Consider the following 16,908-nt stretch of genomic DNA (forward strand, 5'->3'; position numbering starts at 1 on the left):
TTCTCTATCTCACATACAAACCCAGAGTCATCGAGAGAAACTTCCACAACCGTATGAAGGTAGTAACCACTTGGTTGAAGGACAGCTGCCTCAAGCTCATCCTCTTCCTGGGCTTCTTACCCACTGCTTGGGATGACTCCTGGTGGCCTGTAGTGCTTGGAATCCCCCTTTCACTCACAGCTCACCCCCATCCTGAACTCCACTCTCTCTAAGAACCACCAAATCAACGCTGTCTAGGCCTCCTGTTTCCGCACGCTCCACCTGCGTCAGAAGATCTTCAGGGGATCCCCACAGAGTCCGGGAAAATGGTACCCTGTGTGCTTGTCAGCAGCAGAGTTGAGTACAGTAATGCACTCTACACCGGCACCATTCACAAACTCCAGACTCATCCTAAACATTCCCCACCATGCCACATCCACGGTCAATGGAGAAACTTTCCCTAGCTAACTAACAACAAAAGAACTACCTTCAAGCTCCTCCTGCACAGGGACAAAGCCCACTACAATGCTGGGCCTGCATACCTCAACCACCACCTTACCTTCTACACTCCCACCAGATACCAGATATCTCCGCTCCGCCCAACTCGCCTAGCCACCGTCCTACAGATCCATAAGACCATGGCTAGAGGAAGATCCTTCTCTCACCTCACTGAGAAGACCTGGAACTCCCTGCCTCTAAATATCAGTCAATCACCATTGCTGTCTCAATTCAGAAGGACTGTAAGACCTGGCTCCCCTGCCCCCTCAGGGCCTTGAGACCCTCAAGGATGAGTAGTCGCACTTCACAAGAACCACGACTGATTGATTGATTGATTGATCCAGTAGAGATGGTATAATCGAAGACAAAATTATTTTGGTCTTCATACAAATTTGCTTATGCATACAAACATTAAAACTGCACCGCTGAAAACCGGTAGGACAATTGACTTTGACATGACGGTGAAATCCAGTTAATGACACATATGATAGATATTTCATTTCCCATTTTTAAGTTTTTCTCTCTCTTGTTCTGTCTAAAAATCTGATGAGGAAAAGTAACTACCAGCCAACAAAAAGGATTGCTGTTGGACCCGACATGATAATGCATAGGCAAACACCTAAGAATTGAATGACAGCATCGGTAATGTTTAACGGCCGATTGGATGTTGTGATTTAAAGGAAGAACCTTGGAAAATATATTTCATTTAAAAGGTATTTTTACACTAGGAGTCATAATATGAACATGGTGCACTCTCCCTATTTGAAACATTGCACACCTTTCCAAAGGTGTGCTGGTGGAAAAAGACACAATGCAGTGTATTACAAAGTATGTGCTCTCATGCTGCCCCCAGGGCAGAGCTTGCAACTGAAATACAGAGCAGCTGTTTAGAAGGTGCTCTGTGTTTCACAGTGTAGGTGTCAACCAACCTGTACTTTTAAAAGGGGTTAGCATTCCCCTTGCAGGTGGGTGCAGTAAGTGACCGCACCTGTCTGCAGATGGATGTCTGGGCAGTGCATGGGACCCCATTTCTGCCCTTCAGAGGACTGCCTTCAGGAGGCACACTAGAAGAGTGCCCATTTTTGTGGCACACTTTTAGCAAGCTTCTTTTGCTTCTGCACCCATGTTCATAATAGAAGCTCAGTGCAGAGGCAGAGTGATTCTCTCTGCCCTCTTGTGATTCACAACAAGTGTGCCTGTGCTATCATTATTGCACAAGAGGATACACAAGTGTCTGCGTCCCCTCCGTAATACCATTGTGCCCCAGGGGCACACACTGCAAGAGCACACACCAGTTGCACCCCTGGGTTACAATTTGGAATGATAGTAAGCAGAAAAGCATTAATGCTCGAAAAGTGGTGTGCATTTCAATATTGCAATACTGATTCCAAATCTATGCATATACTATCCAGCTCCACATCTGACAAGATAACAACCTGAAGACGCAGCAAATAAATCACAAGCTACAAACGACGCACTGGATGAAACTGAGTTGGTTGTACTTGAATAACACAGCGACCAGCATAGTTGTGCTCCGGGGACTCAAGGATGAGGAATCGTTTACTTGACCATAGAGACTGAAATCTATCTGCTCTAGCCTTAAAATACCTTACAATGTGGTTTAACCCAGAACTGAACTTTGTTAAGCAGATCTCAGCGTCTTCATGAACATCAACTATCAATTTAAGATGCTGAGAATGTCCTCCTGTCAGTCACAGGAAAGACTGCATTACACTAAAAGGGCCTTCATGCTGTTTCTGACTGAACTGTTCTAAATAAATATATGGATTACTCCAAGGAAAGCTACCCAAGAAGAACAGCAAATCCAGCAGTTAGGCTCAGATGGAACCTGAAGATATCATCTCACATCCTGGCCGGCTTGCAAAAACCTGAACTGGCTCATAGAAGCAGATACGAAGCACATTTGAAACACTTGCCAGAGTCTTAAAAGATTTTATGATCATAGCTTCAAATGTTTTAAATAATAAACACTCCTATACTCCCAAATCAGAGTCAACTGGATGTGACCAGTTGGCAGAGGAATGTAAATAATACAGACAGAATCTAATGGAATCTTTAAGCCCAGACCTGAAGCACCATGTCTATTTAATAACGTATTAAAACAAACTTCTTTAATCAGGCATTATTCGTGCAGCACGTAGGACATCCCATCTACTGAAGAAGAGACTAGCCACAGCTGCTAGCCCACTCTGGGCGCACCTAAATTGGACTAGAAGGGCCTCTCTGCTGTAGACCTGCATCACCATCTGTATAAAATGTGGGACCGAAGTGGGCACTCTCTGCAACATCTATCCAGTACTGCAGAATGAGTAACAGGGATGAAAGCTGATATTCTGCAAAGTAAATAAATGCCTAGTTAAAATTAAGTAATGCATTAATTTATAGTGGTGTTCAGGTGTCTTTTGAGGTAGTGGAAGAAATGTTTTTAAGACTCTGAAACGGAGTCGGTACACATACAGGAAACTCTCAATTTTAAAGAATGCATAGATTTTATGAATTCGTTGATTTGGTTACAATTGCATTATTCCTGAGATGCCTAATGCATTTTCCCTCCCATCTTGCAATGTAAAACTGACCTTCTTTCCACCGATGCAGTACAGCAAACAATGCGTCTCTGGCTGTGTTTGTCCGGATGGCCTCCTGAGTGACGGCAATGGCGGCTGCATCACCGAGGACCAGTGCCCGTGCATGCGTAACGGAAAGGCCTACCAGCCTGGAGAAAACATCACCGTCGGCTGCAACACGTGGTATGGTGCATTACACAACAAGTGAAGGCTTTAGAGGAAGGGGGGATTTACTTTAGCTTCAACATCTTTCTTTGCTGGTAGCTGTTTGTTGCATACCTAGAGTAGTAACGGTTTCTGTTGGTTATATTAAAGTAAATAGAGTGTGATACTGCGCAATAGAGGCATATGTGTAATGATCTCTTTTTAGACTGACAGACAGTCTTTCAGCTGCATATTGCATAATTCAGATGAGTTTCATGTGATGTTCAAGTTGGGCCTGAAAGTAGGACATTGGCATTATCTAATATTACAATTCGCCATTGTGCCCATTACAGGAAGGTGCAACCTTTTGCCTCGGTTCCTCTGCTTGTGCAGATGCGACAAAAAATAAATAATATGTGCTAGAGCTGATCTGTGACTTCATGACTCGGTCAGTGTCTAAAAGGTCAACAAGGTTTTTTACTGATTTAGCAAATATTGAAGGGTGTCCAAAAAGGGTAGTGGCGCTAGTGATATTGAAGCTAAATCAAATTATTGGGTTAAAGAATCATCACCTCCGTTTTGAAGATATTGAGTTGTTCTCTGTTGAAATTCTCTCAGGTCTTCAATAGTAGTAAAGAAGTCTTGAAGTCAAGAAGAATAGAGGTAGATGTGAGTGTTATCTTCACTGGAGTGTAACACGGGTTGTCCACATGGTGCAGACTAGTGGGAGGATAGCAGTGGAATCTCGAGAAGTGAATTCAATCAATCAATCAGGGGGTTTATATGGCGCGCTACTCACCCTTGAGGGTTTCAAGGTGCAGAGGAGGGGGGGACGGCTCCGGATCAGTCAAAGAGCCAGGTCTTGAGATCCTTCCTGAACATGTTCAGGGTCGGGGAGCATCTGATGTTCACAGGGAGCTCGTTCCAGGTTTTGGCTGCGATGTAGGAGAAGGCTCTCCTGCTGGTTCTGTTGTTGCGGATGCAAGGGACCTCAGCCAGGGCAAGGTCTGCGGAGCGGAGTTTCCTCTTGGGTACGTGGAAGGATACTCTCTCGTTGAGGTATTTGGGTCCGATGTTGTGGAGGGATTTGTAGGCGTGGGTGAGGAGTTTCAAGGTGACCCTCTTCTCGACGGGGAGCCAGTGGAGGCCTCGTAGGTGTTGGGTCATGTGTTCATGGCGCGGTGTCCCAAGGACGAGTCTGGCTGCTGTGTTCTGGATGGTCTGGAGTCTGTGCAGAAGAGTTTATTTGATTCCGGCATAGAGGGCGTTGCTGTAGTCAAGTCTGCTGGTAATGAGTGCGTGGGTGAAGGTCCTTCTGCAGTTGGGGGGATCCACTTGAAAATCTTACGGAGGATGCAAAGGCAGTTGAAGCTAGTGGAGGCGACGGCGTTGATCAGGCGGTTCATGGATAGGGAGGAGTCCAGGATGATGCCGAGGTTCTGAGCGTGGTCTGTAGGGTGGGTGGGCTCCCGAGGGCGGTGAGCCACCAGGTGTTGTCCCAGGTGGGGGGTGCAGGGACCGAGGATGAGGACCTTGGTCTTCTCTGAGTTTAGCTACAGGCAGCTGTCCTTCATCCAGGCTGCCACGTTCTTCATACCTTCCTGGAAACAGAGTCTGGTGTCTTCGATATTCTTTGTGAGCGAGAGGATGAGCTGGGTGTCGTCAGCGTAGAAAACGATGCTGAGCCCATGCTGTCTGACGATGGCTGCGAGGGGGGTCATGTAGAGGTTGAAGAGCGTGTGGCTGAGTGATGATTCCTGGGGTACTCCACAGTTGATTTCCATTGGTTTGGCGAGGAAGGGAGGGAGTCGGATCCTCTGGGTTCTGTCGGAGAAGAAGGATTGGATCCATTCGAGGGTGGCTCCTTGTATTCCCACGTCATTCAGTCTGGCTGTGAGAGTGCGATGTGAAACGGTGTCAAAGGCTGCAGAGAGGTCTAGGAGGATAAGGGCCATGGTGTGTCCCTGGTCAAGTAGCATGCGGATGTCCTCAGTGGCGGTGAGCAGGGCAGTCTCGTTGCTGTGGTTACTGCAGAATCCAGACTGGGAGGCGTCCAGGATGGAGTTCTTTTCTATGAATGCGGCCAGCTGGGCGCTTACGAGTCTTTCGGTGACTTTGGCTGCAAAAGGGAGGAGAGAGATGGGCCGTTAGTTTTTCAGGTCCGTTGGGTCGGCTGATGATTTCTTGAGGAGGGTTCTACCTCCGCCCATTTCCAGACGTCTGGGCAGATGCCTGATCTGAGGGAGGCGTTGATGGTGCGTCCTAGTTCGTGTGCGATGATGGTGGCGGCTCTCTGGAAGATGTGTGGTGGTCAGGGGTCCGTTGGGGCTCCAGGAGTGGGTTTTCTTCATGGTCGCTGTGATGAGTTCGACAGTAGCGGGATCCCAGGCTGTGATGGTTGGTTTATCGGCGGCAGTGGGTACGGGGGTGCTGTTCGTCGTCAGTTTGCTGAAGTCGTTGTAGAGGGCCTTGATCTTAAGATGGAAGTAGGAGCTGAGCTTGTCGCAGAGTTCCTTGGAGGGTGTGACATCCGTGGCTTCGCAGGTGGGTTTTGCGAACTGCTGTATGATGTTGAACAGTTCCTTGGCATTGGTCACGTTAGCCTGGACTTTGTTTCTCATGACGGTCCGTTTGGTGTCTCTTATACGCTGGTGGTATTCCTTCAGGGCGCTCTTATAGTCGTTCCGTGCTTCTGTGTTTTTCAGGTTTCACCAGGTTTTCTCTAGGCGTCTGCAGGATTGTAATAGGGATCACAAATGACAATCATGGAGTTTGTGCACATGTGTCCATAGACGTATTTGGGATGCGATACTGCAAAAACTGCTAAACTAAATAACACTAAATTTGGTCTAAAGTTAGATCTTGGAGAAGAAAGCATGTTTTTCATGATTTCATATAAGTTCCTTCAGTATTTTTGAAATATATTTCTACATTTGTAGAGCGCCTGGTTACACCCACTGGTGTGTCCCCGCTAAGGTTAAAAAATACTTGTCTATCAGGTTGGTAGATTGAGGTACTCTTGCTAGACTCCTGCAAGTACAACTTCAAAAAGTAGAGGCTTCTAATTGATCTGGGGGCTTTTTTCCCTTGGATCTTCTCACTTTGGGAGTACACTCCCAAGGGAGTGAACACTCTGATTGGCTGGCTGTAACATGAGAATAAATTTCAAAGGCAATTTGAAAAAAAAAAACATCCAGCAAGCCTCCCACAGGCTTGCGGCAAAACAAAATAAAAAATCCCAACTCCAGCTGAGGTTGTTTTTTATTTTAATTTTTAATAACCCCAGGGTAGGTCAGGTCCCGGGGGCATATTTTCAAAATATTTGAGGAAGGGCGCAAGAGTGTGTCTCCTCTCTCCAAAACATTCTTGGGCCCCGGGAACTCCATCCCTCAGGGGCAAATGCAAATTAGGGGAGAGGGGAGCATGCAGCCCTGGTGACCCCATCCCCTGTGGCTGAAAACAAATTAAAGGGTGTGGGGCATTTGACCCCCTACTCTGCCTCCAGCGGACCCCAGGGAACACATTCCCAGTGGCCAAAAACTAAATAAAGGGGAGAGAGGCATGCAGCCCTTCTCCTCAAGCCACTTTTGGACCCCGGGAGCCCATACCTGGGGCCAATTTCTAAATTAAAAATGGGGACATTTTGGAAACAAAATGGGGAGGGAGCTGCGCGCCCTCTTCCCCATGCCAGTATTCACTTTGGGGATCCAATTCTCTGGGGCACATTACACAGTGCCCCTGATAGCCTATAATCGGAAATAGGTTCTCGGTGTAGGAGAGTGCAGGCATACCATGCCCACACTTTTTGAAGTGAGAAACTCAGGCTTGCTCCCACCTGGAGGGAGCAGTAAATAAATACTGTAGCAAAGGATAGGTGCCAGTATGGTGCTGACTGGGGAGGCGGCTGGAGCTGCAGAGTCCTTAAATCTTCCCCCACAGCCTTAAACAACCCCTGCATTGTGGGTACCCCGTGTGGGGGCAGGGTCACCCACCAACAAAAATAAATTGCTGGCATGTGCAAGGGGAGCCAGCTGGTGCTGCGGTGTTCCTGGGGCTCCCCCCACCCTCAACAGAATTTAATTCTGGCTGCCCTGGTGGGTACTCAACTACAAAAACAGTGGCTGGCTCATGCATTGGGAGTCAGCTGGGAATGTGGGGCCCTGGAGTTTCTCACCGCAGCCCCAAACAGAGTATCATAGTGCCCGAGTGAGCACTAGTGCACTCACCACCAAAAAGAGTGGCTTGCTCCCTCACGGGGATCTGGATGGGGCTGTGCAGTTCCACCTTCAGCCCCCAACAACCCATGCAGTGTGGGCGCCCCCCAGGGTGAACACCAAAGCACTGACTTAATAAAAACAATATGGGCTCCCTCTGGCATTCACAATGTGTGATAGCTGGGGAGCCACTAGCGCTTTGGGGCCCCTGGGGCTCCCCCAGGCGTCCCCAAACAATAATTACACATATGAGTGTCTAGGGTGGGCATCGGAGTACCTACATGAATATATAGTCTTCAAAAATAGTGAATATTAAATGAGCAGCAAGAGCAGCTCATTTATTATTAACTGCTCCTTGAAGGAGCCTCCCCACAATGCCCTACAAGGGCTATTTATATATTTTTTCTTTTTAGATTGGGGTTGTCCCTAGAAGGGGCATGGGCACTACCAAGAAGTTTTTGTAATATTGGGGGGTGGGGGAGCTGCAGGATGTACAGCAACCCCCTAGCACCAGAAAAAAAACTGTAAGTCTCATGTGTCGATAAATCCATGACCGCAGGAGAACATATTATATTTTCTTTGATTCACTCTTAGTTGGATCTCTATGCCCTTTAGCTAGAGTGTGAAGCTTTCTTGTGGTTGTTTTTAATGACTGCAGTTTGTGGGTTGAAAAATGTTAAAAGACAGACTCAGAAACATTGTTAGTTTTATTTAATGAAAAAAAAGCAATACAATCCTTTCAATTAACATTTTCCAGCCCACAAAAAGCAATATTAAGCACTACCGTAAAAGAAAGGCTCACAGTGATTTTTTTAATTGAAACTCTATTAAACATTTTGGGCCTCATTTATGAAAAGTGACGCATCACTGCGTGAAAACAGTGATGCGTCACTTTTCACTGCGCCCTCCCTGCGACTCCAATGATGCGTCATATTTACAGTATGACGCATCATGTCGCAAGGAGTCACAGATACGTCAGTATTTCTGACGTATCTGTAGGCGCAAAAGTGACGCATTGCTGGAGTGCGTCACAAAAGTGACGTAACTCCAGCAATGTGTCCTTTCACATGGGGCAAGCCCCATGTGAAAGGGCCTGCGTCAGTCTTACGCCTGCTGTGAGGCAGGCGTAAGATATTGACGCATTTGCACCCTAGAAGTGGCGCAGTGAAATCTCGTCGATTTCACTGCGTCACTTCTACTATGCTTACTTACGTGGGAACGCCCACCCTGCATACATTATACCTGACGCAGGTATAATGTAGCGCAGGGGTTTACAAAGTGACGCATCTAGGTAGATGAGTCACTTTGTAAATATGGCGCATCATGTCGCATGTTTTACGCCATTGGTGCGTCACAAAAAGTGACGCACCGGTGGCGCAAAAGTGACGCAGGGGCTCATAAATGAGCCCCTACAATATTAAAATCTGCTATTAAAAATTCCATTGTGTGACTTCCTTAACTAAACATTACAATACAAATATTAGTGATTTTTGGAAAAAGATGAAAGATTTGCTTTACATATGTTGATATGTTCACCCCTTCAGAAAGCCAATAGGCCTACTTTTTATATGTTGTTGTTGATGTTGTGACTCTTTGACAAAGGCCGTATGTCTGCCTGAGTGTGGCTAGGATCTGGGAGACCAACCACATGCTGCACATGCCAGAAGGTCACTTAAACATTTACTGAAAAAAAACAAAGGTTAAAGTAGTGTTTTAGTTAGATGAAAATTTCAGTGACAACATAAAGTTTAAACAAAAAAAAGCACTGACACTCACTATTTATAATTATTTATCGTAACTATAGCTTATGCCCTAAAGTAACTATACCTCGTGCCATCACCATGAACTGCTAATTACCTCCCATACTACATCACTAATGACAAGTTGTATGACACCTTTGATGACATAACTACAATATCTGAAATGATATCACTGATGACAACACTGTGTATGGCAGGGACAAATTATAATTACTTTAGAACATGAGGTATAGGCACTAGAGATGTCTGTAACTGGGGAATATCTGTGATTTTTAAAGATGAACACCGTACATTGTTACTGATTGCATTCCACCTACCCATACTGTTAAATTAACATTAATTTTTTTCAGTGTTATTTCTATCTATTTATATGAAAATGATGTTCCAGTGTCACAAGCGCCACATAAATAAGACCCTTTGTTTCTTTCACACTTCTGAATTATAAAATAATGTGTTTCATTTGGACTTTCCCAAATGCTGATATAGTATGAAATATTTGAACAGAATTCATTTGTAGGATTTTTAAATTTTGTTGTTTTGGAAAAAAAAATTGCATCATGCAGCCTTCTCTTTTAAACTCCCTATAAACTAGTGAGAATGGCACAGTTCACTTTATAAAATCCTTTAACTTTGCAAAATCCTCTCACTTTGCAGTCAAAGAGAGAAAAGTGAACACCAATCCACATGTTAAAAGAATAAGAAGCAACTTGTCAGAAGACAGAGTCTGACATTTGACCTCTGTCTCTGAAACGCAGGAAATGTGACAAAATAAGATCAGTCTTTAAAGGTATCTTTATTGACCATTCACCTTCTTATCTCCAGCATGACTACATTGGGGGTGTTCTTCAGCATCCCATGCATCCCTACTCCCAGCACCTAAGAAGGGGGATTAGAGCCCATTGCCGTAATCGTCAATAAATTATCTCCTACATGCTGTGAGTCATACACATCTTTTAGTAATAAAAGCACATCACCGCTACAGAAGGGACAACCTGAATCAACCAATCCACCTGAAATCTTGACATGTCTTCCTTCACCTTCTATGATCTGGAACCCCCGTCAAGATTCCATGTTTGACTGCGAGGATATTAGACCCATCCATTGATTACTTTTGGTTGGATTGATTGTCACTCTCATTACCTTGCTTTTCATTTGATTGGTTTCCCGTACAATTTGTGTTTGCCCCTCCCCAGAACCAAAAGCATAGTCTAATCATACATTCCAACAATTCCAAATAGAAAAGAAAGAGAAAGCAAAAAGAATCGAGGAAATAATTTTTTCATTGATTATCAATGAAACAGAGGCAATTTCAGGTGGGGGACAGCTAAAATATTGGAATTATTGGCTTTAAAAATCAGTGGACTCCTGCCTGAATCGGGTCTGTTTGCATGTGTGCCTTATAACCATCCTCTTGACAGACTGACTTGTGTTCTTCCAGTTCTCACTTTAAAGGAGCTTATTCTTTCTTGTTTTCTTTTTGTTTAAGCACTCTTTCAGGGTGCTTGTGTTTTCCGGCTTTTGCCCTGTTTTGCATGATTGATATATACATATACACGTTTCAGCGGTACGCCTTTCTCAGTGTTGGCGGCCGCCACGTTCGCGCCGCTTTTTATTCAAATCAAAGCATCACTTTCAATAGTAGGTCAGGCAAATGAAGGCCGCAAATGAAGGTCGCACCATATTGGAGTGATAAAGTACCTTCACAGGCAGAGTTACCCATTATATGCCCCCGCAGTGCGGAAGAATTACAATATTCACAACCACAAATTTCCCATTATTACTAAGCAGAAGTACACTTTACATGCATAAATGTGACATCTCAAAGGATACTCTCAACACCATGATGGACATATTAGAGCCCTGAGCGGGCTTTTTACATCGTTTGGTGCATTAATACATTCCTCACCTATTGGGCAAACTCTGCCTGTGCAGCGCACATACTTGAGCCCTGGATAGGCCATGTCATTCTGCACTATTGTATTTCACTCCCCATCCTCTCATATTACAGGATCATATCCATTACTATATATATATTTTGGTGGGCCAGGGAGCAATGCTTTAGTGCACCTACAATATATATTTTTAATTGATTGACTGTTCCAAGTAGTGCTAACTAGGTTAAATTGGTCAATAAAAAATTAAACAATGTGGCACCTGTGTCACTATGTAGGCATGCACATGCTGTGTGCATGCCTACAGCTACCGCATCATCATTTTGACAATGCTACACAACAACAGCAAACGCATTGTGCTTTTTTCTAGTCCTATTCAGAATCGTCAAAAAACTTTGGCAGAAATATTAGGTCCCTAAGGTGAGATCTAGTTATCATTCCAGTGCTTGCTAAACCTGTCTTTAATACTGTTTCAGCAAGATGTATACAGAAGTTCAAAAACTGGGTTTAACTGACACTCAAAATAACTGTCCCCACACAGCCTGCTTAAACCACTACAATGTGACTTCAGACAGGTACACACCATTGAAACACTCCACACGTGTACGCTATTGTCTCCTCTCTGATATTTATTTTCCTGTTGTCACTACATTACTGACCTCCCACTGCTTCTCCAGCAGGACACCTTAAATCCCTCTCCTAAAGCCACATGTCTTTAGGGCATAGTTAAATTTCAAGATACATCCTGAGTCCTATGCTTCCACTATTTCCTCAACCTCAGCTTCCTTCTACTTAAGAACATAACAGAAATATTGATTCTCACTTCTCCATGTGACCACTACTTCACTAATCAACACTTGATGAGTGAAAGTGATGTATGAATTCCCACACTATTCCTCCTCTTGAGGAACGCGTTCCAGTTAGTTCAAGAACAATATTCAAACTCACTTAGCACACACCAACTCATTAGACACTAACCAGGCTAGCTCTCTTAACCAAGTCGAAGGTAAAATACAAAAAAAATTACAACCCCATTCCAAATCCTATTTAGAATGTTTTCCTCCCATTTCTCTCAGTGTAAGCAAATGCCCATTTTATATGGTCACCCTCAGTTTTTTCTGACTGAAGCTTCTGGTTTTTCAACCCTGTGAGCTCACTGAGGCCTGCTAACTAGACCTCAGTGCCAATGCCTGACCCCATAATATGTATGTTACAATGGCTATACCTAGTTGGCATTGGCTAAGTTACCTGTAAGTCCCTAGTATGTGGTACCCAGGGCCACTAAGTTAGAGTCTGCCATTTCAGACTGGAAGGGCAGTTTCAAACTGCTAGTCTGACTTTGCCATTTAAAAGCCATGGCAAAGTCAACTGTCCCCTTGAAACAAGTGTAAGTCACCCATATGGCTGGCATACTAAGCCCCAAGGCAGGGTGCAGCATATTGCATGATCAGAACATGTCATTTACAAGTTCTGTCAGTATAAACATGAAACTATTGTTTTTACAGTGGAAAGACTTGTTGGGGAGAACAGGGTTACACGCTGACCCCTCGACTGTGCTCACGCCTGAACGGTGCAACCAATGCTCGTACTCTAAGATATCAAACAACTTGTTACATTACGTCTAACTTGGTTCTCATGTCAGAATTATTTTAACAAGTTAGAGTGAGCACCTTTTGCAAAATTATGACTTTGTTGACTTCAGTCTCCTGTGTCCCTAACGATTCTGCAACACACATAGAAAGAGGAGCACGCCTCAATGGATTGCTTCTGTGCAGGAACACAGACACCCTTGCAACATGGTGCAAGGGTGTCTGCATTGGCGCTAGGCTGCCGAAACACTACCAGTGCATGGGGAAAGTACAGGAATTAACCATATTGGATAAATATGAGGCATTACTACACTTTCACTTTGATGTAGGGCAGCCTAACAAGGTGACTTGCTACACTGCCCTATGCAAAATCCCCTTAAATGAGTCCCTTAATTTCTAGATAATCATCCTCCTAACAAGTGTTCTTATGTACCATTCACCATACAATCAAACCAGATCTTCAAAATAAAAAAGTCGGTTGTTAATCTGTGGAAGAGAGAAGCCATAGTCTTGATGTGAGATGTGCGGTAGCTCCAAGAGTGCCCCAATACTCTGATACAACAAAGGAAAAATGGCTTTTGGGGGAAATATTTAACTTACACTCAGTAACTTTCCTCAAACAGTAATGCCTTCTACAAATACAATGTAGACGGTGTAAATCATGACACAATTAGCCACAACAAAAATACACAAAAAGAATAAAGATGTTGAAATGTCCAAACCACGTCAGGTAATAAGAGGAATATTTAACAAGATAAATATTGTAAAAATCAAGAAAACTGGATAATGGAATCAAAAGTTAAAAACAGATTAACTGCCCCAAGGAAAAAAGGCTGTTAAAGTTATCCTAGAGGAAATGCGAAAATGTTTAATGAGTCTGAAGTGACTTTCCTGCTTTGACCCCAGGAATAGACCTCTTCATTATCATTGGTCGACTTGAGTAAATTTGCAGCACAAAAGCTGGAGACAGTCCTGCAGAATGTTTTCACCTTTGGAGTCAGAAACCTTTCAAAGAACTTATTTTGGACTGGGTGTGCTAGACCTGCAAACATCCTGACAAAAAGATCTGTGCAGAAACACATGAAGAGATGAAGCTTTTGAATATGTCATATTTGGATAGGGTTGGCACCTTGTGTTTTCACTCAAAAAAGTGACACTTTTCTAGGTCCCAATGCTGATGAAAATAATCCTATAGCGTAAATACCTTCTCACCAAACCTATATGTGGTTTCTGACTTCACCAGACGTCTCATAACTCAAAATATCAGGCCCAGATCAAAATGTCTATGTCCTCCAGATCTCTCCAAAGTCAACAAATTCCTCTGTCCAAAACCTGTTGCACCTTCTAGTCACAGAAGAGAATTTCAACAGGAGCAAGCAGGAGAGGTTTTCCTTTGTAGCTATTTCACTGGAACTCTTCCAGGTGGGTAGCAGCTTCCTCTGTCCCAGGACTTTGGGCATCTTCTAACCACAGCAGGGAAGTTTCATAGGGACATGCAAGAATTATTAACAGTACCTGAGTCAGCAGGAGGATGACACTCTTGCCATGGAAACAGTTTCCTCCACTCCTAATGGGGGAAGGCAGCAAATCATCAGTGTAGTCTCTGTCAAGAGAGTCTTGTATTTTCTTTATCCCAAGTGGAGTCTTCTCCTGAAGTGGGTTAAGTGGGGCAATGTGAAGGGTTGACCAGTCATTCATTGTTGATGAACCCTGCCCAGATGTTAAACAATTCCCATTCTAGGGAGGCCGGAGACAGCTGATATAGAAGAGTGGACTGAATCCATCTCCAATCAGCTATCACCTGCCATCAATAAGCTAGCACCAGCTAAGAAAATTAAAATAGAAAACAAGGGGAAGGGCGCCCCATGATTCACAGAAGAGCTAAGGCCTCTGAAACGTACGCTCCACCTCCATGAAAGATTGTTGCGTAAAGCCTATGAGCCGCAAGCACTTCTAGATTAGAGGGCAAAAGTTTCCTTCTATAAAAAAACGCTTCTTAGTAGGAAAGCAAAATACTATGAACACAGAATCTTGGAGGCAGCCAATAAACAAAAAGAAACATTTAAAATATTCAAGGAACTGAGTCAAAAACAGACCCATGAAGCGCCGTCCAGCCAGGAACAATGTAATAAATTCCTGTCCTTCTTTTCCGACAAAGTACAAGATATCCTGGCAGACATTGATAACTCCTCCTTTAAACAACTTATTAAAGAAGGGGTTGAGCCATGTGGAAATAGGGTAGAGTTGATCACTTCCTTCCTCTCAACCTGGAGACCTTGTGACGTATCGCAACCAGAATAAAATCAGGTTCACCCGCAGATCCTTGTCCTCCTAGGATCTTTAAACTAGCATTTCCAGCGATGGAGGGAGAAATCCTCGCCATGATGAACCTCTCGCTGGAAACAGGGAATGTCCCCAGGAAATTTAAGTAACCTAGAGTAATCCCCTTGCTCAAAAGACAGGAGCTGACATCTCTAACATGAAAAACTACAGACCTATTTCTCAACTCCCCTTTTTAGCCAAAATCATGGAACAATATGTCCTGCAAATTCTGTCTAGGTTCATGGATGATCACCAACTTCTTGGAGACTGGCAGGCAGGCTTCAGGGCCCACCACAGCACAGAATTGGTGATGTTGCCAGTACTAGATGAAATCAGGATCTTAGCTGACAGCAAAAAAACGTGCGTCCTAGTCCTCCTCAACCTGTCGACAACGTTTGACACAGTCAACCACTCCCAACTCCTGGAAAGAATCCAGGACATTGGAATTGGAGCGGCAATCCTACAATGGAACACATCATTCCTCACGGACCGTACCCAAAAAATCCAGATGGGTTATTGGGTGTCAGAGAGGGTGTCCATTACCTGTGGAGTCCTGCAAGGCTCGGCATTATCCCCACTTCTATTCAATATATACCTCAGACCACTAGTGAGGGACCCAGCCCTGATGGACTGCCAGGTATTTCACTACGCAGACGACACGCAAATCATTCTACAAATTGAAAACAACCCACAAGCCCACACACGGGTGAAAGATATACTGCGATTTGTGGTAAACTGGATGACAGCCAATTCTCTCAAGATCAATCCGGATAAAACAGAGGTATTGGCTGTCACTACGGACAGCAACCCTTGGAACCCCCAGTACTGGCCACACGAGCTGGGAGACTCTCCGTCTCCAGCTCTGGTGGTAAAATGTTTGGGCATTAAAATAAATGCCAAACTCTCACTGGCCAATCAAGTTTCCACCGTGTTCGGGACATATGTGGGCCTACTCATACAGCTGAGGAAACTATCCCCCATCCTCTCCTTCTCAACCATGTGGACGGTGGTGGCCGCCCTGATCTTGGCTCGTCTTGACTACGGGAACTCACTCTATATCGGACTACCCGGCACATTGCTGGACAAACTCCAGGTGGTGATGAACGATGCTGCAAGGCTAGTTTTCAAGTTGCCTAGATGCTCTCGGGCCTCACCTCTACTACAACAACTGCACTGGCTTCCCATTAAGCAGAGGGCTAAATTCAAAGGACTCTGTATCACACATAAGGCCTTATATGGGCAGGCACCCAAATATATTAAAGAACGCCTGGTGAAATACGTCCCCGGCCATACCCTTAGGTCCTCCTCGGAGGGCCTACTAAAATGTCCACGGTTCAACTACACCACTAAAGGTTGCCGAGCCTTCTCGGTCCTCATCCCGCAGTTATGGAACAGGCTACCTGGTCAGCTTCGCTCCGAAAGTGCCCTCCTTCCGTTCAGGAAGAAATTGAAGACATTATTATTCACGGAAGCCTGGGCATAGCACTCCCCTCTGAAAGACAACACTCACTCTGGGACTATCGCCGATCTTCTCGCATCGCTTAGAGACCTGCAGGTATTAAGCGCTCTATAAGCCACAATTAACATTAACAATACCAATTCTTATCAATTCCAGTTCATCACTTTATCTCACTTCCAATTTCTTGGTTCTTCCCTACAGCAGCTCTCTGGCCTTTTCAGTCCCTACCTGTCTATTCCCAGCACATTTCTAGGAAGTGAAAGACGCAAAATTGATGGATGGAATGCGGAACAAATCAAAACATTCACCCCCAGTCAAGAGATCTGGGTTAAATCCAACATTCTTTTGCTCACCATGCCACCACAGTTTAGACCTGGCCATATACTAATCAGTCTTGACCCTGTGCCTCATGAGACCAGTCCAGCCCGAACTGCCAAGCCAGGCCCTCCCTGGACCGGAAACAAGC

The 16,908-nt window shown here is 44.6% G+C and overlaps 1 protein-coding gene across 1 annotated transcript in view; it reads left to right on the forward strand.

Moving 5' to 3' along the window:
• Positions 1-16,908, forward strand: part of LOC146860906 (mucin-5B-like) — an 814,361-nt gene that overhangs the window by 593,995 nt on the left and 203,458 nt on the right. The window contains exon 19 of the mRNA XM_085644901.1: positions 3,094-3,245. Coding sequence (XP_085501027.1) covers positions 3,094-3,245 — 152 coding nt within the window. The remainder of the gene's footprint in view (positions 1-3,093; positions 3,246-16,908) is intronic.

The sequence above is a fragment of the Triturus cristatus genome, chromosome 3_1, assembly GCF_964204655.1.
Source record: "Triturus cristatus chromosome 3_1, aTriCri1.1, whole genome shotgun sequence".
NCBI lineage: Eukaryota > Metazoa > Chordata > Amphibia > Caudata > Salamandridae > Triturus > Triturus cristatus.